This window comes from Vidua chalybeata, chromosome 19 (assembly GCF_026979565.1).
Source record: "Vidua chalybeata isolate OUT-0048 chromosome 19, bVidCha1 merged haplotype, whole genome shotgun sequence".
Classification (NCBI taxonomy): Eukaryota; Metazoa; Chordata; class Aves; order Passeriformes; family Viduidae; genus Vidua; species Vidua chalybeata.
In genome coordinates, this window is record NC_071548.1 from 5303117 (window position 1) to 5326325 (window position 23209).

General features: G+C 45.5%; 2 protein-coding genes and 3 long non-coding RNA genes across 6 annotated transcripts; 3 read left to right on the plus strand and 2 right to left on the minus strand.

The window, feature by feature from the left end:
- Positions 1-277: 277 nt before the first annotated feature.
- ARMC7 (armadillo repeat containing 7) lies at positions 278-2626 on the minus strand. The gene is made up of 3 exons (XM_053960734.1): positions 2390-2626; positions 2171-2314; positions 278-1307 (listed from the first exon to the last, which is right to left on the minus strand). The coding sequence occupies exons 1-3, from the start codon at positions 2454-2456 to the stop codon at positions 970-972; spliced, it is 549 nt and encodes a 182-aa protein (XP_053816709.1). The 5' UTR covers positions 2457-2626; the 3' UTR covers positions 278-969.
- Positions 2116-7920, plus strand: LOC128797831 (uncharacterized). The gene is made up of 3 exons (XR_008434242.1): positions 2116-2205; positions 2948-2996; positions 7756-7920. It is a non-coding gene; the product is annotated as an uncharacterized LOC128797831 (long non-coding RNA).
- Positions 5705-17537, minus strand: SLC16A5 (solute carrier family 16 member 5). 2 transcript variants are annotated; one of them, XM_053960732.1, is made up of 4 exons: positions 16327-16753; positions 12981-13124; positions 11133-11999; positions 5705-7856 (listed from the first exon to the last, which is right to left on the minus strand). In XM_053960732.1, the coding sequence occupies exons 1-4, from the start codon at positions 16592-16594 to the stop codon at positions 7615-7617; spliced, it is 1521 nt and encodes a 506-aa protein (XP_053816707.1). In that variant the 5' UTR covers positions 16595-16753; the 3' UTR covers positions 5705-7614. The 2 variants fall into 2 exon arrangements, with proteins under 2 accessions (XP_053816707.1, XP_053816706.1); XM_053960731.1 differs by lacking the exon at positions 5705-7856 and adding an exon at positions 17440-17537 and having other exon boundaries at positions 7868-11999; positions 16327-16576.
- LOC128797832 (uncharacterized) lies at positions 16579-17001 on the plus strand. Its single transcript, XR_008434243.1, has 2 exons — positions 16579-16662; positions 16746-17001. It is a non-coding gene; the product is annotated as an uncharacterized LOC128797832 (long non-coding RNA).
- A 370-nt stretch (positions 17538-17907) lies between the features above and the next one.
- On the plus strand, positions 17908-22471 carry LOC128797833 (uncharacterized). Its single transcript, XR_008434244.1, has 2 exons — positions 17908-18144; positions 22206-22471. It is a non-coding gene; the product is annotated as an uncharacterized LOC128797833 (long non-coding RNA).
- The last annotated feature ends 738 nt before the right edge of the window (positions 22472-23209 follow it).

A 23209-nucleotide genomic window follows, 5' to 3' on the forward strand; every position in this document is an offset into this window, starting at 1 on the left:
TGGTTTGTGCTGTCTGGGGCCAGAGGGGAGAGAAAAAGAGGAAGGCTCTCAAATGTGAGCAGATCCAGTGTAGGTGTCTGTCAGGAAGCACTGGGCTCAACAGTCAAACCTTTTAAATTTTATGTATTTAGCCATCTGGTTATTGGGTTTTCTCTTGCCTCATGGCTGATAATGAAAAGAGACTAGGCTGGCTTCAATTTCTTGGCCTGTGTGCTTGAGTAAGAGTGGGCAAAGGCTGCAAGTGTTGGAGAAAAATATTCATGAGCTCACACAGAACTGATTACACAGCATTTAATGTTTTATTAACAGAAGCTTTTACAAGAGAGCTGTTCTCATGAGCCTCACGTGAGCCCCATTTTTTATTTTTACTTCACCTTTCTCACCAGTGGTAATAAAGACAAACTTACCACTTCTTCATTTATAGGGCAGCTACAGCCTGCCCTATGTAGTGATTCCCTAGTTGGCTGCCTGTGCCATGACTAGAGGATGGCATAACTAGTGCCACAGGGATGGAGAGATTGTGAACTGCCAGGGCAGGGAAATTCCTTTCTCTGCAGGAGGAATACCTTTCTGTGACATTTCAGTGACTTGAGTTGACACTTAGCGTCACTTGTCACGGATACTGAAGGGGAGAGGTGTAGCACAATCAGCCAGGAACAAGAGTGGATATAATTCTGCTCAACAACCTGAGCAGAACACCCCTCATTACTGGGAAGGGTTATTTGTGCAAGCTGGGTGCTGAGCTGCACTTGGCAAAGCACTTTCCAATGTGCAGCAATGACCTGCTTTATTTTAAATATTTGCAGGCTTAGCTGTGTGCTTGGCCCAGCTGCTGTGTTAGTGCTGTTCCATCCTGTTTGTTAACTAAACACCAGCACTGATGGGACCAACTCCTCTCTTTAATGCTGCTCTTGACCTGCTGAGCAGAAAGTGAGAAACAGCAGGAGGTTCCCCTCTCCACAGCCCTGCTCAGTCCTTGGGCAGAGGAATGCCCACTGCCGTGTGCTTGCTGAGGTTCCTGGCCTCCTCCACCTGTGGAGGGCTGCAGTAATCCTGCAGGAAGATGGATGCCAGGTTACTGAGGCGTGTGTTGGCCGAGAGCGAGAAGCGGAGCATGCATTCCACCACAGGCAGCGCCGTGGTCTGTGCGCGCGACCGTGGTGTCGTCAGGAACATCAGTGTGGTCACAGCTGACACCACGGTCTCCTCGTTGGAGCTGGACAGGCAGTTGATGATGGGCTCCACCCCACTGGCCTCCAGGATGTACTCTTTGTTTGTTTTATCCAAGCACAGGTTGCAAAGACCACCTGGAACGGCAAGAGGAAAGTGTCTGAGGTGATGCAAATTCACAGGTCATCCTGTTTCTATCATCCAGATCTTCTGTATGGATGGAAAATTCTTAACAATTCCCTAGGCCATGTGTTTTTGATTGTTTCCAATGATATTCCACCAGCACGCTCCTCCTGCGTGTCATTAGAGGGCACTGTTACTGCTGCACATAACTGCTTCCATACAATGATTCCAGGAATGCTCACTCATCCCTAATGGAAGACACAAGCCAGCAGTTTATTGCAGGTGCTATAGAAAGCCAGAGAATGGAGGTAACAGAGTTAGTAGTCAAGAAGCACAGAATGTTTGAAACTTGAAACTTTGAGATGCAGACACAAACCTTAAAAATCAAATCCATTTAGTATCATCTCACAGAACCACTCACAGCATCTAGCCTTTTAGCTTATGTTCAGACCATGAAAAATCGTGGTAAGGCAGTTTCTCAAAAGATTTATTAAAACTGTGAAGTAAGTATTCTAGAAGACCAGTTGCCAATATCAGAATGGTTACATGGATCTGTACAATGTACCTAGCAAAATCTATGTATTAACGACTGCTTCTCTACAGGAGAGATTTCAGTAAAAAGTTCATCACGTAGTGTTTAGGGAAAAAAACCCAAAATCCTTTCCAGATAGTGTCTTCATTAAGCTCTGTAAGGACTTGGAAGACACACCTGCCTCTGACTTCTCTCCTATTCTGCACTAAACAAGGCTATATCAGCACAGTGTGGGTTTGTTTTTTGGAGCCCTGTGTGAATTTGGGGCGGTTAACGATCAAACCGAGCGCGGGGCCCGGTGTCCCCCCTCAGGTGACAGCTAAGGGTGCTCGGGGCAGCCCTTACCCATGGCAAACTCCACGAGGGTCTCGTTGTCCTCGGTAAGCATATCGAGGAACAGGTCCAGCACCTGGAGCTGCCGGAGATACTCATAGTTGCTAGGATCGTAGGCGAAGTTGGCCAGGTTCGCCAGCACCTGCTCCTTGGCCTCTGCAAGGGAAAAGGGTCGGGTGTGTGAGGAAACGCTCGACACGGAGAGGGTGAGCGAGCAGCGGCATTTGTTACCTGTGCTGTCCGTCACCTGGAACTCGGTGACGAGCGCCTGCAGGTACTCCAACCGACCCAGTTCCATCGGGGGACACCGCACCGGGCTGCCTGTTCCCCCCGACAGCGTCGGCTCAGGGACCAGGTGTACCGAGGAATGGAGACGACCCCAAACTGGCCGCCTCAGCGCAGCGGGAGAAACCCGCACGCTGCCATTTTGTGGGCGGGACAGGGCGGTGCCATCTCTCCTCAGGCGCAGCGGGAGCGGCCGCCATTTTGTGGGTGGGGGGGGGTAGGTCCACGCCTTTCAGGGGGAGATGTGGCGACTGCTCCGCGTCTCTCTCTCTCTCTCTCAATACGTCATAGATAATTATATATTTTATATAAGCATAAATGAGCCTGTGTCGAGGTGTTTGACTGTCTCATTATATAGAAGAGCTTTGCTGTTTAAACGCTTGGTTTTGCAAAGCAGCTAACCTTTTCTCACTGATTACTTATCAAAGAATTTTCATCTCTGTGTTTGTTGTGCTATTCCATCCTGACGCTGTTGTCCTTGTGGTACTGCTGCTCCTGGATCAGTTCCAGTTTAAATAACGGGATTGGAATTCATGAAGCTGCGGGAGAAAAGGTAAAAACAGGGCACAATATGTGCACAGTGAGGGAAATTATCTGTGAAAAAAAATGAAACAAAGCTAAGGAGTGAACTAAAGAGCAGCAGGTGATTCCATCTTGGTTGTACAAAGGTTTGGGCACAGAGCAAAGCAATTCCCTTGTTTTGAAGTAACACAGCTCAGTGAAACCACCACAATTTTACGTGCTGCAAGAGGGTTCAATTGTGGTTCATGTTGTGTAAATACACAAGGTAAAGGTTAATATAGATCATAAACTGTGGGAGTGGACTCTGCAGAAATCTGTACTGCTTTTATTGAAGCAATTACATGCATGGCTGTTCTTCTGTGGATAAGGCAAGGAACAGGCCGTGAGAATATGTTGTCTTTTATGTTATCTCAAATACAATTGATTTTCCTATCAAACTAATTAGTCATGGACTGATCCACATGGCACCAGTGACAAGGGTGGTGGGCTGATAACCCACACAGCTGAGGGCACTGAAATATCTGCCCATGGCTACATTAAATAGAAGGATGAGCAAAGAAGCTTCACTGAATGCAGTAATGCTAAATATTTTAACATTGTAATGGTGTAGGAAGATACAAAACATTTATTTCTACGTGGTATAAAAGTTTAAGCCAGGCTAAATGATAACAACTTCAGCTCTTAGCATGATTATCAACTGAAGTCAATATGTATTTATGTATATGTCTAAATATATAAGTGTATTTTTATCTGCATATTTGAGTATATCTATCTGAAAATTATCAGCAAAGGTGCTACAAACTGTGTCTATATTAGAATGTTTTGCTACTGTAGTAAGAAATCTCTTCTAATGTGTGCCTGTATAAGTGGAAGTGTTGCTATACTTTAAAGCCTCATCTATCATTAAATAGAAGGTGAATGAGAAATGTGGGAAAGCAGGAGCAGAGAAAGCAAACACAGGGAGCTAGTCCATACAAACAGAGCACTGCTGGGATTGACTAATAAGGGGGGGGGGAACTGTGTTTGAAAAGGAAAAATGCAATTACTTCTGTTTGTAAGAACTGCATTTACCCACCCAATATTGGCTGTGTAGTTTAATGGTCTGAGTGCTCCAAGCACTGGCTGTTTGCCAGAGCAGTTCCCTGAGCAGGGGCTGGTCTAGCCAGGGTAGTCACAGCTCCAGGGGCTATTCTGGTGACTTCCATAGCACACCGAAGCCAGAATTCAGGAAATTTTAATTTCTAGTAGTTGTTTCTTTTCTTATATCTACTAGCTATGTCTGCAAACAGCAAGACAAGCTCTTAAATTAAGTGATTCTGCACTTCAGAGGTGTCTTAGAGTGTGTAAGATTGTCGTAACCTTTATTTGGTGTTTATTGCTACTAAATATAAATAATTAATATTAAACTTTCCCAAGTATTACCCTGGCAAAGAATCTTCGGCTTTTAAGGATCATAATCTTGCAATACTTCAGTGTGAATTTCCCAATGTGAATGTTTCATTTCAGTGAGGAAAGGTGCTTCTAGCCAAAATGCTTATCTTGCAATAGTGAGAATATCTTCAATGATAAAGGGGGCCAGGGAGGGGCAAGAGGGGACATGGCTCAATTTTTGTGGCTCTGCTATTTCTCAGAGATTTGTAACCTGGCTGAGTTATTAGTGTTTGTCCCAAATAAAAGCCAGGGTTGTTTTACTGTCTGCAGGTGTTAAAGGAACTGCTTCAGTGAGGCTGTGGTTGCTTTGTGTAAAGGGCTGACCTTAAACTAATGAGGGGAACGTTTATCACTTTATTTTCCTTCTGGTCCCCAAGACTCCTAAGGATTGAGAGTTGCTGTACCTGTAGAATCCCTCTGAGGGGGAATATTTATTATTCTGTAGCATGCTCAGGTCTCTCCTTTTATTCTTTGCCAAGCTCCTGCTCAATGCAGCTTGGGTTGGAAACACACATGGGAGAGGAGACCCGTGGAAAGGAGAGGAGGGGGATTGTTTTCTCTGTTAAGGGAGCTAAGACATCATAGTCACCTGTGGAAACACAGCATAAAATGTTACTTCTTGTCTGCTGAGGATTTGCTTCAAACCTGTGGGTTGTGGATTACTTTTAAAGGGTCTGTGGAAAGTAACCAGAGGAGACAACCCTGTTTTCAGGCTTAAGTTCTATTAGAAAGGTTTCAGTCAGCAACTTGAGAAATGTTATAATAACAAGTTCGTGAATTGGTTGTTTTTCTTTCCAGAAACCTCTCTCTGCACCTGCAAATAAGTCCCAGTGACCCCAGTGATAAGTCTGGGAGTATCAAAAAGCACTTCTGAAAAGCACTCTCCTTTGCCTTCCATCCTAAATTATGTTGCAGAATCAAGAAATGATCAAAACAGGTATCTTTGCCTTGGTGTAGGAGGAGCTGATCTCTGTGTCAGCTTCAGTTGGTGAAGATTTTTTTGTTTTGCCCTGTACATTTCCTTTTTTATGAAGCAGCCAAGGCAAAAGCATTACAGGTGGATCAACTGGCTCCATGCAGGAGGTGCCTTCCATTGCTCCTTCACCTAACCTTTGTTTTCTGTCAGAAATTTTGGTGGACTCTAGCTTACACCATATCTTGCCTGTTTAGTCCAGGACATTTGTAGCAGTAGGAGGATCTGGGGCCACATAACCTCATATTTCTGTAAGAAAACAGAAAGGGAATGTAGAAAGGTGAACAGAATTTAAAATTTAAGAATTACACACAGAGAAAATGGCAACCTGTTCAGCTGCTTAGCTGTTTATTTGCAATAGCTAGAAGAAATTTGGGACTTAATCCCTTTTTATTGCTTTTTTTGTGAGAAAGCCCCTTCATTTTCCTAAGAATGTACAGAAGTTCTTTTGGTAAGCTGAGAAGCACCAGTCCCTGTTTACTTCCTAGTTATGGACCATGTAAGCATTATATAAGTTAATAAACACATGTGATGAGAGATCAGATATGTATGTCTCCCCCTAACTATCTTATTTAAGGATAGGTTTGATCAGGAAATGCAAATCCTCCTGGGTCTGTAATCCCAGGACAGTATTGGAGAAGATACTGAGCTGTGGGAACAGGAACCTGTTTGAAGGGCTGACACCCCTTCTTGTGTAAAAGCTACCTGTTAAGCCATTGTAGTCTCTGAAGACCTTGGAGTCAGTTTTCGAATGGTTTCATCCAAAGTGGGTTTTTTTTTTTTTTTAAATTGGTTTGTTTGTTTTGTCTGGGGAGCTCTAATGAAAGCTGTGGGTTTGTCACTAGGAACATGATAGGACAGTTCTCCAGATAAGCACTGCAGCTGAGTTATAACAGTTCTTAGACAGGCACTGCAGTTCCATTGAAAGCTGTTACTTCTTCCATCTCACTCCCATTTTGTGCTTCCATCTTTTTGATTGTTCTGATGTGTTGGGTTATCTTTATCTGCATGCTTCATGAACTGTTATCCATGTCTGTTGGATCAGGGATGACACAGAATATGAACAGTTTGCATCTTGAGCTGATGCTGCTGCAGCCATTGTCTGAGCAGAGACAAGCCTAAATCCTGGGAATATGGCAGAGAAAGCCACTTACAGTCAAGGCTGTATGGATAGAAAGTCAGCAACACTGGCTTTTTTCAGTATGCTTTCCCCACAGATTTCTTTGTAAGTTCTGCTTCTGCTAATAAGAAATATAAGTTATGTTTGTACAAAGCTCTCTATAATGAGAATGCTGGTGTAATTAGGTTCAAAAGTCTAAGACTAAGGAGCTGAATTGATCTAAACAAAGAGGAACTACAGTTGCTTTGTGTTTTGCCCTATAAAAGGATGCATATCCTTATTCTTAGGTCTGATATTACCCTCCCTGCCCAAAATGGGTTCCAGTTGATGCTGAAATGTGTTTACATGAGCCTGAATCCTCTTTTATGATATATTAAACTGCACTTGAGATATCAGTAGTTATACAAAGTAGGCCCTCCAAGGCACGGTGGGTTGTTTTTGGGGTTTTTTTTGAGGCTCTGGAGTTGAATTTTGAGGCTTTGAAACTGTCCTTGGCATGAAGAACTCCTGTGTATGCTTCAGAGGAGAAAACAGTTGATCTTACTAGAGATTTGTCTGAGTTCTACAACCCATGCAGCTGCTTTTGTATAATATTTAGAGATGTGGAAAATAATAACACACTTCCTGTGGAAAGTGTTTGTCTTGCCATACCCAACATGGGAAGCAAACAGGAAGCCTGTGCACCAAAATTGCATATTCAGTTGAGGCAACAATATTTCTTTGTGAAGAACTACCCATTAGTATGTGTTGTCCAGCACTACCAACTGGAATGTGCTTGTGAAATTCCAGTGACTTCTTAAAGGTGGTGACTTAACCCAATTGAACTGTCCCAGCTTTTGTCTCCTAGCTCTGGGTCCCATGGCTGTTACCCCATGGTTTGCTTTAGGAGAGCTCAGATATCTTTGTGCTTCATCTCCTTGGCTGGTGCTGGATTCTGGGCTGCGCCTGTGGTCTCGATCACTGTCTTGGAGTCTGACAAGGCCCTGTGGGAGTGCAAGTGCAAAAGAAAGATGACAGTAGTGGAAAGCAGACTGTTTTTTTTTCTGATCTGCCATCAGTGTTGGGCCGTGTGCTGCTTTGTACAGACCACTTCATGGTATCACTCTTTTTCCCCCTTCTTTATTTTCATATGCTTGTGATGTACTCAACTGCTGGAGGGGATTGACTTTCAGCCTTTGGTTCTGTTGACGTTTCACTGTATTGGTATCTGGAGGGATTGTCCAAATGTGCTTTGGAAGCGTCTCTCAATTTGTTTTTTTTTTCCAGAGCACAGAAGCTGAGCCCCATAAATAATGCAGCTGATATCAGGAAGAAGCTGGAATTGTAGAAGACATAGTGGAAATCACTGGTTATGTCTACCAGGAGACCTGAAACAGAAGTCATAGCTTAGCCAAAGAGAAGAGGCACACTAAAGGCATTCATTTACATGAATGTTAAACCTGAATCATTCAGCAAACTGCCATATACAAAAGAGAAGCATTCTCTGATGAGTTAAGTTATCTTCTTTGGATTCTAGTAGTTGTTTAGTTTTTTATTTGTAGTCAGAAGTCAGGTGATACTTCTAGAAATACTAGAAAGTATTTCTCAATACACAGAGAAATCAGGAAAGAAATGAAATTGTAATTTTCCCCAACCTGCTGCTTCATTTTGTTTGCTCAGCAGAGGACCCTTGTGCCACTGCCACTCAGTGGCTTTTGAAATGAGTAACCCTATTAGATCCTAGGGCAGAAAATAGAACAACTAGATGGAGAAATAGTTCAGAAATTTACATAGTAAGGCCTTTAAACTGAACATTTGTCTCTAATCCTGTTTAATGAAGGATAAGGAAATTCACAGCACAGCAAGATTATTACTAACATTAAGTGACCTCAATATAAACCATTTTGAAATGTGATATATCAAGGGAGTAATTTATCACTAATATTAGACATGGAAAAGTGATACTTAGGCCAAATACATGATGCTTTCCATAGGCTGCTTATCAATGTGGAAGTACTGGAATAATGTTTATTTGCTTGTATTTTTCAATCAAGATTGGTGATGTTTCTGTCCATGGTGTACTTTTCTGTATCAGATTTTAGGACTACAATTAGAAATGGAGCTGCTTTTACTGTGCTTTTTTTTGCCCATCTGCTGCTCCTGTCAGAGATGACCAAGAAGGGACCTTTTTTGCTCTTTGAGAAAAGTGACTGACACGCTAATGCCAGGGAGTACCATGAAATACACTGCATGTTACCACCACATTATCGAACCAGACATAATTTTCCTGCTGAGTGTCATGGTTTGACACTGGCGCAATGCCAGCGTCCTTATGAAAATGTACTTTTTCTAAATAAATGCTGTGAGATGGTATCAGGAACAGAGCAGAGCAGGCCTAAGCTTAATAGTAAAGGAAAAAAAACTTTATTAAACTACTACTAATACAGAAAACACATAAACTAAATCCAGGATGAAGACCTTTTAAACCACCCCTCCTCCTCTTAATTCTAAAAACACCCAGCCATGAAACATCACCCGGGATTCTTGATCAAATTACTACCTTTCAGGTAATCTATACTTAAACTATCAAGGGAGAGAGAAGTCTCTCTTGCACTACAGACCCCCCAGGAAACACAGCTGCCACCCTGTGTTTCCCTGTCACACATGGCCACCGCCCGGAAGAAAAAATCTGCTAGTGTGACACTCTCTATTCTATGTCACAGTGCTCTCACTACCATGCATGGACAGACTGCTCGTAGGGCTCCTTTAAGGATGCTTTGCCACGGACTTAAAGATATAACAGTTCAGTTTCTCATCCTGGGACTACAGTCCCCCCCATTTTCCCCTGGGGCTGAGGGGTCCAAAAACAGGACTCATCTTCTTCTTGAAGACAGAGGGTATCACCATTCCCTCTTCAGCTCTCTTCGTTTCTCGCCATTCTTGTGCTGTTCGAAGCTGAAACAGGTCTCCCTGGGTTACCACTGCATCCCCCTAAAATGCAGTCTCTATTGCAGGAGATTTTGGTTCAGTCTATGGCTAATAAGAAAAGTCTAGCTAAAAGCTACTTCATCATCTCCTCCCACCTAAATATTTCTTCTTCTAACATCTCAGGTCCCGGACTATCTCTCTTCTACTACAAATCAAGGAGGAGTAATACTTTTAAAAAGCCCTCATTTCTTGGAAAGGGTTAAAAGTTCAGACTCCCTGGATGGCTGATATCTCAATCCGGCGTTCTGCCTCCCACGCTGGGCATTCCCCCCCCCTTCTCTTTCTCCTCTGCTGGCAGATTTCTAGGTGCCGCCAGGCTCTCTGTCTCTTTCCCTCTTGGGGGGGGGGGCAAAGGTATCTCCACTTCTCTCCATCCTTCTGTCCACAGGAGCTGGCTGGGTTCCAGACCCTCAGCCCCCTCGGCCTGCCTGGACAAGGCCGCGTGGCTTCCCCTCCCCCACCCAGCCTAAAGCTGGGCAGAGGGGGAGTCTGCACTCTCTGATGACCGGAACTAAAAAAGAGAGTTCTCCTGGGAGTTCTTGCTTTTAACCCCCTGTGTTCTCAGAGGCGTGTCCATACTTTCAGTGGTCACTCCAGGTGCCAATATCCAAACCTGACCACTGATTGGTTTGACCCAACTTCCTGGAAAAAATTCACTTCCATGTCAAACCACGACACTCCACCCTTCGCCTCTGAGAACACACATTTCTAAAATTATTATCAAAATTACATTCAACACACTTATACATAAACCAGTAACCTACACTAACCCTCTACCTCTGTATTGGCACCATAACCTAATACATGCTTTGCTCTTATTCCTTTTGATCCTATCTCACAGCTCTCATCTTATCTTTATTTCATCTTGCCCAGAATTCGATTTCCCGGTCAGGGAACCAAAAAATGTCATGGTTTGACACTGGCGCAATGCCAGCGTCCTTATGAAAATGTACTTTTTCTAAATAAATGCTGTGAGATGGTATCAGCCACAATTCATTGTCTGGAGAAGAGAACTAAAGCCTGAACTGAGGTTGACATGCTCGGGTTGACATTTGTTGTTTGTTGGTCTTTTGAATTTACTGCAGGAGCAGGTGTGTCTTGGACAGGTCACTTAGTGGCATTTGGAGTGAACTGTGAATAATTTATTGGACTGAGAGTCATAACTAGCTCTTTCTTGTCTCCAGAGAAAAATTAATATGCTCCAGAACTTGGAAAGAAGACTGAACAGAAGCTTTTACTATGGGTCTTTTGAATAATGTAGGACTGGTAATAATTGTGAACACAAATAATTTGTTTAATGGGATGTTCACAATTTCCTGAGACTTCATGGATAAAACAATGCAAACTAGTAAAAAGGTGAAAAAGTTCATAGTTATTCCTGTCAGCCTCTTGCCACTGGAAAAAAGCTGTCATTGCTCCCATATGTATCAGACCACTTACCAAGTGAGTAGTTTTTTCAGTGTGCTTTTGATGCAGCTGTAGAAATTACTTTTCAGCTGTCAGCAGAGGCTGATGATTCCTTTCCAACCCTACCTTTTACACTGCTCCCTTTGCATAACTCACCTACACCATGGGTCTGGAAACTCCATAATTCCTCTTCTTGATGCTCCCAAACACTTGTCACCAGTTTCCAAACCACCACCTTTCCCCCAGCCAGCTTTCATAGCCTCTCTCACCTGTGAGTGGGAGCCCAATGAGGAGGGTGATGCTCTCTAGGATGGTGAAGAGCCCTAGAGCACTGGAGAACCTGTCCATCTCTACCACGTCCATCAGCACCTGGAAAGTGAGTGCCCCAACACCACTCATGGCTATGCTGAGGATGATGCAGTAGAGGATGAGCACACTGAACTCAGCTGAAATTACACAGATGAAATTGCTGAGCCCACAGAGAAGCACGGCCAGGCTGAACAGGTAGATGCGTCTTCCTGTGAAGACTCTGTGTCCTGAGAGGAGCCCAGTGAAAGGGCGGATGAAGATGTTGATGAACCCAATGATGGAGATGAGGAGGGCTGCCTTGCGTTCCTCCACCCCATTGTGGGTAGCATAAGGCACAAGGTAGACATGGGGTAAGGCAAACCCCATCATCATCCAGGTTACTCCAATAGTGTAAATCTGGTAACCTTTGTTTTGACAGAAGATGTCAAAAGCCAGGTACTTCTGCAGCATCTGGAAGCATTTTGTCCTTTTGGTGTGCTGCTGGAGTGTGGGGTGGTGAGGAGATGCTCCATTGGACAGCTGTGCCTCTTCTGCTCTGCTCCCTGGCTGCTCTTTGGGCTTGGCAGATTGTGGAAGTGACCCTGATGCCAGCTGAATGGGTCTCATGATGGCTCCACAAACACAGCAGTTCAGTAGTACTCCTCCAAAGATGAGGAAGGTGTTTCTCCAACCCATCTCATCCAGCAAGTATTGAGACAGCAACGGCCACAGTGTGAAACCGAGGGAGACACCGGTGGAGGCCACAGCATTGGCCAGTGTTCGCCACCTTACAAAGTAGTAGCCCAGCACAGTCACTCCTGCCTGGAAGCTGAAACATGATCCCAGACCTAAAGATGAAAATAAATGACCCTTTTTGTTGTCTTAAAGGGTGAAAAGAGCCCAAATTCAGGGTGTACCCACAGATTACTTCATCTGCCATTGAAGCATTTCTGACCCACCAGGCCACACAGCCCCCAGGGATTGATTAATACTCAGAAACTCGACACCAGGGATGAAAAATGATGTTGTGTGTAAATAAAACAATTTGTCTTGGGTATAGTAAATATACTGATCTAAACTGATGTTTTTCTGGGACACGGTGCAATTCCTAAAGTTGCTATGGAGTTGTTCTTTAAAAGCTTGGGTTTTATACCACATGCAACGAGCAGTGCTGCTCTCCTGATGCTTTCATCAGGGCTCAGGGAGTTGCTTATTTTTTTCTCTATGCAGTGGCCACTGCTTAACTTGCAAGATCCAGCAGGAATGGTTCCAGAGTAAGGAATTAATTTCTCTGTGTTATTAAAAACCAAGAGTTGAACATCAGTTACATAGGAGAAATATTTGGAAAGGAAAAGTTCCCATCTGTTATTTCTGTTCAAAACCAACAGGGTCTTTTGTTAGAAAAAGATGTCTCCATTCTCCCCCAGTTTGGAAGTGGTGAATTAAAAGCTCAGGGAACCTGAGAAGGACATTATCCCAACACATTATGTTCCAAGATTGGAAAAACAACAAAAACCCTCCCTTCTTGAAAGACAAAAGGCTGAGAAGCTACTAAAAAGAACAGACATCCTTTTTCTCCATTTAACCCTCTGGAGACCTGTAGATTTTTCCAGAGAGAAGAAGCACTTCCCAGCAAGCTCGAGTAGGGGAGGTGTGTGCTAAAGGGGTGTGGAGGCCAAGTCTAGTGGCTGTAGGATTTCTGCTGTGCTGGGAGGCTGTTGAGTTCTCCTATTTCACAGATGAGTGGAAAAATGTGACCACTTAGTCAGGGCTCTCCCATTTCCCATCTCCAGCACAGCAGCTGAGATTCCCTGCTCTCTAGTACGTACCAGTGATGAGGCCTGCTGTGAGGTACAGCTGGCTGATGGACTTGCAGAAGGAGCTGGACACCATTCCCAGCCCACTGAGCAGCCCACCCAGCATCACTGCAAACCTGCAGCCAAACCGTTTCACCAGGATGCTGCAGAGGGGCCCTGGAAGTAGAGAAGGAAAAGGGAAGCAGTTAGGGAGAAAGGAAGTATTTTGTACCAGCTGGATTGCTAAAATTAACAAATGATGTAGTCTAGAGACACTGAAGGTTTTCCAGGCAGCTTAATGTAGTGGGGGAGACAGGAAGAGAAAATATATTCTGTGATCCTCCCAAGTGCTTGGCCAGCTTGTTGGTTGAGGTGAAGTCTGTGATCTGCTGGGATTTTGACCATCAAGTAGGATGTGATGGATTTTCATTAAAATCCCTGGAAATGGACTTCTGGTGAATTCCATGAGATTATGATAAATTACTTTTTTGTTTATGACATTTAATATCATTCATTTTGGTGCAGGGAAAGATTAGTTCACACCTGCAGCCCACCAGTGGGAAGGTGCTTCTCTCTGCATGCTCTGGGAGAAGAAAATCTGAAGGTAGAGTTTCTTTTCCTGTTCCCTCGAGGATCCTCAAGGTTTACCGGGTTTTATTAACTTTTTTCCGAATTCTGAACACTCAAGGTTATGGAAGCAAATGCAAAATGACTGTAAGCTGCAGAATTAGGAGTCAGTCAGTGTAGGGAATATAACCTGTGGCATATTTGTGACCTAAATCAACATCTGGTTTGAAATAAAATCCACACAGTCAAGTGAACAGTGGAACATTATTAAAATTAGGAGTGCAGCTGTCTGTATTTTGATCTGCTTGGGAGATTTTCACCTCAGACTTCACTGGCCTTTGAAAAAGTGTCCAGCAAATGTGACTGGATTCTTTTTCCTCCTGCTGAAGACATTAAGGATGGTACTACTGTTAAACTAGATCTATGCAAAGAAGGCATAAATTGAACACTGTAAAATAATGAGATTTGCTCTAAAAACCATAAGGGTTTTTCATTATTAGTTCCTGGTTACTTGTTGTCTGGGTTTCAAATGTTATTTCTCACTTGCCTGGGGCTTTTGTGCTTTCTTTTGCAAGAATAATATCAATAAAAGTGCTGTATTTGTATGAGTTAGTGCAGACTGCACACTGTTCTGCATGCACTGCATGCACACTGTTCTTTGTGCATGGATATCTAGGAGCAGGAACCTGTAAAAGCCTGAAATCCCCTTTTGCAGACAGATGCAGGACTCTAGGTCTCTCAAATTATCTTATAACAAAATAATAATTAATGGCTTTTACCTAGGAACGTAGCACCAATAATGGGGTATGTTTGGCTGAGTTGTGAGCTACTGTTTGCCCTGTGCCCTTCCCCATTTCCTTCCATAGCTCTCCTGCATGGAACCTTCTCCCAGTACTGGCTGCTGCTCTGAGAACAGGCTGCTCTGCCCATTTCCCTTCCTCTTCCAATTTTTGCAACATATAATTTTTTCCCCCTTAATTAAAAAGAATAAAAGTGAAGAAAAGAGAGTGGCACCTTTAAGAGATACTGGTGACAGCAGCATGCAATTTTGAGAAATATTTAAGTGCTGAAATGTAATTGGAAAACCTGAATCAAGTAAAGCCTGGCCCCCTTCAAAGGAGGTCAGAAGTTGCAGCAAAAGCTATATGTGCTTGGCCTGAGAGGGAAGCTTTGATCTCTGTTTATTTTGGGGTTTTTTTCTTCTGTTTTTTGTTACTGCTGCCTTCTGCTACTGGGGGAAAGAATAAGCCTTCCTGTGCTGTAACACCCTGCAACAGGAGACATAACTAGCAAGCAAAGTACAACGCTCTGGCTGTGCCCTGACAAATTCTATTGTGAATATCAACACAAGGTTATTCTTTCCTTATCTAATTTATAACTTTTGGATCTATCTATTGGCTGTCTTTGTATTACCTTTTATGTGGTTCTAGCCTCCTATACAACAATTACTTCATTAAAAATCACAGGATAATTGACATTTTTGTGGATACTGCTAGAGTTGTCCTTCCTGGACATGCTGGGACCAAGCTGCTTCTGAGACTGTTTCCCAGAGCCAGCAGGTCCCAGTTGGATCCTTCCCACTAATCACAGAAGGATCACAGGGGCTGGAAAGCAGGATTGGGAATGCCCAACAGCTTCCAAATTCCAAGCCCCGAGGATACTGCTTTATTTCTGCTGTCTCTCAGTGGTGATTCCTCCCCGTGTCACTTGCCTTGATATCTCCTTCCATCTGCATCTTGATATTCTGGACCCAGCTGTTTCTGCTAAGGTGCAAACTCTCAATTCCATGCAGGTGGCTGCCAGCCACATCCTGCATGGTACAGACTGAACCTGCCATAGCCTTCACGTCAGCGTGACTCAGGGCTCTGGGGTTTTTTTGCTTTATAATGTAGTATCAACTTTCACTAGCATTGGAAGGGAGCAGGAATGAACACAGGGAGAAGCTTGGATACATGGACAACACTGTTGCCCGGTAGGGTTTGTTGCCTGGTGGGGTTTGGGTTGTCTGTTTGTCAAATAAGCACAGGATTTGTATGGGTCACAAAGCATAGACCACTCATTGGGAAGTCCTTGAGCTGCTGGAGATTTGGTTTTCTCTCTGCAGAAAGAGAAAAGAATCCCCACATCTGTGTGTGGAATCTGGGACCACTGCCCTGTGCTGCTCCCATATTTTTTTTGAGGGAAAACCAGTGATTCACTCCACTATCCACAGAGCACAATGCTCTTTCCACCTCTACAGCTGGAGGGTGCTGCCTGACCCACATTCTGCACTGATCCAGCCCTGCTCACATCCACCCTGATGCCTGCGTAGGTGTGTGCGCCATGCCACCGCCCAAGGAGCTGCTCTTAAGGCTTTGCCTCAGCTGGCAGCACTGAGGAGCCCAGCTTTTGGCATCTCTTCAGCCACAAAGAACAGAGCTGTCATGTGGCACTTGGAAGGAGATGTGCTCTCGTGGACAAAATGAACCAAGAAAGCACCAGAGCTCCAGCACTTTGTGCTGGCTTATTCAAAGAGCTTCTGTGAGAAATAACTATGCTCTTGGTGATTGGGAAAAACTGGGCTGAGAAAGGGATTCACCTTCTTTGACCAAGGGTCTTGGCTGACTCTGAGAGTGACAAAAGGGAGCATGGAATCTGTGTACATTTAGCTTTGGACTGTGGGATCCAAGTGGCTTGGAAATGCTGTGTACTGCCAAACATCCAGTCCCTTCCACCACCTGCCTTAATGAAATGCTGAAAGTATCCTCATTACATCTTCCCACCAACAGCACAAGACAGGATGTGGAGGAGACCATTACCTGCCATCACTCACCTCCTCCGTGCAGCACAGCCACCATGATGGACGGGAACCATGACGTCTCACTGTAGCTGGCCTGGAACTCGTGCTGGAGATCCGTGAAGAAGACACCAATGCAGCAGGGGAAGCCCAGCGTCAGCCCCTGCAGCACCACTGCAGCCAGCAGGACCATCCATGCCCATCCCTGGTCCTGGGGCTTGGCAGCGCAGCGTCCTGCTGCTTCTCCTTGGGACATGATAGCTCTGTTCTCCTCTAAGCCAGCCTGCTGGGGAAGGGAGACCATGCAATCCTCAGCCCAGCAAACAGGCCTTCAGGGAAGAGCTGACGGTGTTCCTGAGGCTCAGAGCACCGGTGAGTCCCACACCTTTCCCAGCTGACACTCTTGACTTCTTGCTCCGCATTTCTTCCAGCACCTCCCTTCCTTCTCACTACAGGATCCTGGCACCAGATTGTTTAAGAAACCACTGCCTTCTCTTTTTATATTTCGCAAGACTGTGACCACAGCTAGGTAGAGGACAAGACCACACCTCCTCTGAGGTATGAATTGGCTTTACCTAGTTCCGCCCTTATTTTCCCTTTCACCTGCTTTCATCATATGGAGTCCCCTTGCTGGCAATTGCTAAGGTCACTCAGTCCCCATGACGAGGAGGAAAAACTGCAAATGCCAAGTAAAATAGAAACCTATAAAGATTGTGTGTCATGGCAGAGCTCAGTGTGAACCTCTCAGGAAAACTACACCTACGTAGAAAGTACTGGTGTTGAAAAAACATTTTAAAAGCCATTAATTAATTAGAATCCAGTGCTTTGCCTCTCTAGATCTGGAGCTGCTTCTGAGAGATCCCAGTTTGGATTTCTCTGAGACTGACAGAAACATATAGCATTAGCATTCTGTATCCTCTCCACATGAATAAACATGCATAAAATAATAATCTCTGGCAGCTGGATGAGCTCAGAAAAAGTGCCCATAAGGTCACTGCACAGCACAATATTTACTTAGCACTCAAGTAGTGTTCTTTCCCTAAAACAACAGCTGCATTGAGGTTTTGTGTCCAGCTTTAGAGATGAATAATAGTTTGATTTTGCTCATTATTTCAAATATGCCATGGTGACAGAAAGTTAGTTTCATACCTCAGGCTGAGACCAGAATGTGTCAAACGAAAGGCAGTGCCGCGTGGCTGCGGCTCATCCCCTCTTTCCGCAGCCCAGTCAGCTCATGGCCCACGGTCAGACCCTTCTGCTTCAGTAGCAACTACAGGCTTTGATGAAGTCTTTTGCAATATTAACCTAGGCATCATTTCTGTAAACAGGGCTCTTATGCTGGTTGGCTCACAGCCAGAAAACAAAATAAAAAAAGGCTGGGAGCAGAGGGGGCCCGTGGGAAGGGACTCTGAGATGCAAATCACAGTGGTGGTGCTCAGCACACTTTAATCCTTTGTTCAATTTAGCTGGGCGCAGATAATGCAACTAATTCAAGTGCTTGTCTCTGTGGTGTGAATTAGCTGGATAACAGCCTAAAACCTCTCCCCGGCAACAGCAAACCTGCAAAAAAAGGCAGAATCACAGCTCTTCTCTGTTCCCAGCTGCCCTGTCCAACTTTTGAGTTTGTCCAGCGGATTCCTGGCTCCCCTCACATCTCCCTGGGTGCCTGCTTATGGGGGAGGACTCTCCAGTGGGGCTGCAGACCCCATGGCTTTCGTCCACCTTCTGCCCCAGGCTGCAGGACACCTTTTCCCAAGGGCAGCCTGACCTACGCAGTCACTGCAAGGACCCTGGGGATGTGCTGCAGGTGCCACACGACCTCTCGCTGCCTCCTCACTGCCTCCTTTTACAAAGGTAAAGGAACAAGTTTTTTCCAGCTCTGGCTTAGCCGTCTGTGCCACACTGAGCAACAGTGGCGCCGCAAACCCTCGGATTAACCCTTCCAAGGTATCCAGATAGGGTGGATGGTGTGAAAGTGGAGGGCTGGTGTGCGTTGTCCTGCTCCTGTGGGCTTGATGCTCTCAGGCAACCTGCTCCTGGTGTTAAGCAGTGAACGTGACAGGACTGGGACACCTGCGAAACACAGGCAGATTTTCACACGCACTTGATCATTCCATATTAGTAGGGTTGGGAATAGGATCGGAGTTCACAGCAATAGCCACACCTGGATGCCTACTGCAAACAGTGTGCTTTTGTTGGGAGCCAGTGAAGAGTGCAAAGGTGCTTCTCTCTATCAGCCTGTGGAGCACCTGAGGGCACATGAGTGTCCTGGACGGGACACAGGGAACAACTGCCTGTTTCAGTCTTTCTCTCCAGTCACTCTCTGGCAGCCACTGTCTGCCCTGATAAGCTAATCCTCTCCTGTTCATGTCTGAATGTTATTTCTTCTTCCAGTGATTCCCCAAGACATCAGCATCCAAACCTTGGATTTGCCTAGCTGTTGTGGAGCAGCCCTCGTAGCTGTTGTTTATGGCAGCAGACCAGGAGTGCTCACACAGTGATTCACCCATCTTCTGTGCCTCAGTTTCTCTCAGCTCTGATGGGGGACAAACAGATGCTGGCATGAGGGTTCCTGGCTGCTCCCTGGAAGAACAGGGAGCCCTTTATGCCAAGAGACACAACAACCTGCAGCATTTATGTAGCTCACCTCAAAGGAAGAGGTTTTTATTTCACAAATTCAGGTTTATATTATGCAAATAATGACATTTATAGTCTTCAGTAAGAGCTTGTAGCTGGGGCACCTCTGCAGGGAGATGAGCAGCCCACTTCTTCTCTGGAGTCACTGAGGAGGGAGACCCAGCCACAGGGTCCAGCAGGAAAGTCAGGCTGCGGGGACACAGAACTACTGCCCAAAGCAATGGGGCTTGGAGGGGGTGTTCAGAGACTGGACAATGTCTGCAGCTTAAAAACAGGAATGGGAATGGAGAAGAAGATTTCTTGCACCTTTCTGCCATCATGCTCAGCCCTGGCATGACCTGGACACATATTTAATGAATGTGTAAAATAAGCTGCATGTACAGAAGCAAGATGTTTACTGTGTAAACTGAGTGGGGTGGTAAACTGCTTTTTGGGGTCACTCAGGGTAGGAGGGTAGGAAAGCCAAGCACTTGTCTTGGTAAATACCTTTATAAGTGACTTTTAAAGTACCTTTTCATCCTGAGACCATGGCTTGCTTTGCCATCCTCTCCCGTTTAGCTTATATTATATCCCAGATGACTTTTCCAAGGTCATCCAGTGAGGTGACAGCAGGGAATCCAGATTTAGCTCTGATTAAAGCATCAGCCCAAGTGGTGCAGTCTGGCCCAGTGCTACGGGCTTGTCTCTGCTGGATGTCACTTGTCAGCAGTTGGTTGCAGCCCTCAGGGGACAGGCTGTGCCTGGGGCACCGTGGAGGTGGCTGCAAGTCCCCTGCTCTCTCCCTGTCCTTACCAGCATGTTACAGCTTGGTAAACCAGCCCCATGCTCAGGAGCCTCAGCAGCAGCTTTGGGACTTAAAAACTGGGTTTAGCAGTGGCCTTGGCAGTGCTGGGTTAATGGCTGGACTCAATAATCTTAAAGGTATTTTCCAACCTTTGGTTGGAAATGGTTCTGTGATTCTTTGTGGTGGATACCAAAGTGCAAATGCCTCAGAGTTTGCAATCACACTTGAGAAAGACCAGTTGAATTTGCTCCAAAGATCCAGATTAGCAAATCCTCTGGCAGATTAATTCTTGCAGAGGAAGTGTGGGTGTTTGTTTGGTTTTGGGTTTTGTTTTTTGTCTAAAGCAAGGGAAATGAAGTGACATTTCAGCTATGGGATTGCAGAGCGCTTTGTGGCAGGGAGCTGTTCGTTCCCCAGGTTCAGTCACAAACTCTTGCTCTGATCCATCCCTGGAACATAGACAGACCCAACAGAAACTGAGGTCTCAGAGCACCTGAAAACAGGTTCCTGAGGCTGGGGGAGGATCTGAGCAACCCTGGAAAAACCCCTTCAGACCAGCTCTGCTAGTAGAAAATGGTGCTGTGCCAAAGATGGAGGGAGTGCTGTTTATCCTGACTTTCCCAAGCAGTTCCCATAGCATCACTCCCACATCCTCCCCCTGCAAAAGGGATCAGGGTCCTGCCTGCACTAACTGGTCTTAATTAGCCCAACCAGCCTCATCTGTGTCCTCCTCCCACACCCCTCCATCCTGTTTGTTCCCCAGCTGCATTTAAGTCCAGATCCTTGCGTGAATCGCTTTTTGTTCAATTTCACTGCTGCTTTCTGCTCTCCTGGGTTGACTTGGGGTCTGCCTGGCTGCTTTGCGCTCCTTACTCACTGACAATGTGGGTATAAGACCAGGTGAGAAATCCCCCATTTGGGACTAGGTTTAATGGCCATTAGCCAGTGCTGGGATAACACGGCTTAGCCTGGAGATGGGAAATGAGAGCTGAGAAGGCAGCTGGCACCAGAGCATGCACTGACAGCTTGCCTGCAGGAATTCAGCAAGTTGTGGCTTGTCTCTGCTCTTTATCCCAGTAGTGGATCTGTGGCTGGTGGGTGACTGCAGATGGTTTGTGTGCATGCTGGCCCTTGCCCTCCTGACTGCCACCATCCCCTCTGGTCCCAGCTGTCCCAGAGCCTGTGCTTTGTGTACAAAGTGTGGTGCTAAGAAGGACAACATCCCCTGAGGCAATGGGGATCTAGAGGTGAGTCTGAGGAAGACATTGTATAAACTCATGATGAAGGTGGCTTTGGGAAGAACTCTGGCTCATGCTGTGTGACACTAACCTGTCACACTGCCCTGGCCTGCCCTGGGAGTGGACAGAGAGAGGGACCAATGGTGGCATGGAGTATCTGAACAGATGGAGGTCCTTGCTAGGAGCCTGGCTGAGGTTACTGAGGATATCTGGAAGCTGCTGGTGCTTTTCTTCCAGCAATTGCCTGCATTTGGGAAGATTTGGGGGGGGGGGGCACATTCCTGGGAAAACCAGGCTTTTCAAGAAATGAAGTTATCTTGTCATTAGCTGCAAGAAAATTCCTGCAGTAGGTGAGGATATGGCAGAGGAAGAGAGAAGTAAGATGTGATGCAGCTGTGGGAAGCATGGCTCTGCTGCAGGGCATCTCTTTCATAGATTGATATTTTGATCCTGAGCAGTGGCTGAATGTTCCCTTGAACAAGCTTTTAATTATGATTTAAATTGGCTTTTATTAATAAGGAATAAGAGACTCATTGGGACTAGGATCAAAAGAAGTGTTTCCTTGTGGCTGACTGCTGGATCTGTGGAGCAGGTGGAGGATGTTGTGCAGGGTTGAAGGTGTTCAGCCAGAAATTTTGGAGCATGTATTTTTAGGAAGCCAGCGGGTTTTTGGGCTCCAGCTATTCAGCTTTGGCTCTTTAACACTCAGCAGATGCTCTGCCATCCCAGCCAGGCCCTGCCCAAGTCTCCTGTCCAAGGAAGATGTCCTGCTCTGAGGAAGATATGGGTGTTGCTTAGAGGTCACAACAGGGTAGAAGAGAAGATACAGCAACTTAGTGCTGACACTGAGGCTCTTCCTGCTCATACTCAGAGGGATCACAATGTTCAGTTTTGTGATTTCTGGAAAAGGAAAGGCAGGAACTCTATCCTGGTGGGAAGTGCAGGTCCCTGTGCGCCTTAGTGTCATATTTTCGGAGGGGTATGGAAACAGCAAAATGTGGCCTTGAGACCTTGTTTCATGGGCAAATCCCCTTTAGTTTGGCAAATATGACTCTTCCTACTTTTTACATTTTTCTTTGTATTAAAATTTTAGGTAAAAACATACTGGAACATTGGGTTGAGGATGACCATTTATTAGTGTTTTCTGTCCGTTTGGTGTCTAATCTGCCCGCTTTTCTAAGACATCTTGAACTCAGTGTTCAGGTTAAAGGTCTGTCTCCTTGCTTGGTTGCCCAAATGGTTTTCTTCATTTTTAGATGCTGTCATTTGAATTCATCAAGCTCACTGGTGCATGTTTTCCTGGCTGTGGTAAAGGACCTGCTGCCTAGATGGCCCTGAGCTCAAGGATATTCTTGGTGACACAGAGACCAGTGGAGTTCTCAGCTCACTGATGAAACTTGAGGACTGTATGCACTTCACACTGCTGATGGACTTGGGTCAGACTCCTACCTGCTGAAATCTGGGAAACACCTGGGAGGGATGGAGGCCTCTAACAGGATATATTACCAGAAGGTCAAATATCTTTTGAGATAAGCTTTTGCTCTTCTGTTGCACCACAATATGAAGGTAATTACTAGGGCATTGCAACTCTTTCTTTACTGTGGTTTGGAGTAACCAACGTGTTTCTCCAGCCTGGAAAGCAAGAGGGTATGTGGCAGTTATTTACCATGTGAAAGTTGTGTAAAACCGTCAATAACTGCCTCAAAGCCAGATCTATGTGGAAGGACATGGCCAAGGTCCTTGTTTCCCAAACAAGTTAGTAAGCTGAGTTGAAAATATCTGCAGGCTTCCTGTCTGCAGTCAGATCTGGCTTGATTACTTTGTTCCGGGTGAGGGTGGATGGGTAAGTGAGGAATTGACCTTCGGCTGTGTGTGAGAGCCTGAGGCAGAGCAGAAAAGCATGTGGAGGGGTTGTGCAAGATGCACGTTTGGCTGTGGCAGGACCTCTGCACCGCTGCATTTCACCCTCCCACGTGCACAGAGGAGAAGTGCAGCCTCAGTTTCCACTGAATTTTGCTGGAGCCTCAGGCCAAGCAGTTGGATGCTGATAGGTGCCTGACACTGCTAAAACCCTTTTCTATCTTTAATGTCAATTACTATTTCCTCTTTGTCCACGGACACGAGCAGGCAGGCCAGAAAAACCAATTAATTAATTGTTTTCTAGGCAAAACTGTCAGGGGCAAGGTGAGCTGCCAGCTGGTGTGACTAATGGGAGTGTTGTGGGGAGGTGAGCACCAGCCCCAGGGAGCCTGGTGGGCCC

Excerpts from the sequence above, each read along its gene's own strand:
- ARMC7 (XM_053960734.1), bottom strand. The coding sequence starts at position 2,456 with ATGGAACTGGGTCGGTTGGAGTACCTGCAGGCGCTCGTCACCGAGTTC. Across the intron at positions 2,315-2,389 it reads CCAGGTGACGGACAGCACAG|AGGCCAAGGAGCAGGTGCTG; the intron begins GTAACAAATGCC and ends TTTCCCTTGCAG. Across the intron at positions 1,308-2,170 it reads CCTCGTGGAGTTTGCCATGG|GTGGTCTTTGCAACCTGTGC; the intron begins GTAAGGGCTGCC and ends TTGCCGTTCCAG.
- SLC16A5 (XM_053960732.1), bottom strand. The coding sequence starts at position 16,594 with ATGGTCTCCCTTCCCCAGCAGGCTGGCTTAGAGGAGAACAGAGCTATC. Across the intron at positions 13,125-16,326 it reads GGCTGTGCTGCACGGAGGAG|GGCCCCTCTGCAGCATCCTG; the intron begins GTGAGTGATGGC and ends CTCTACTTCCAG. Across the intron at positions 7,857-11,132 it reads CATTGGGCTCCCACTCACAG|GTCTCCTGGTAGACATAACC; the intron begins GTGAGAGAGGCT and ends CTTCTGTTTCAG.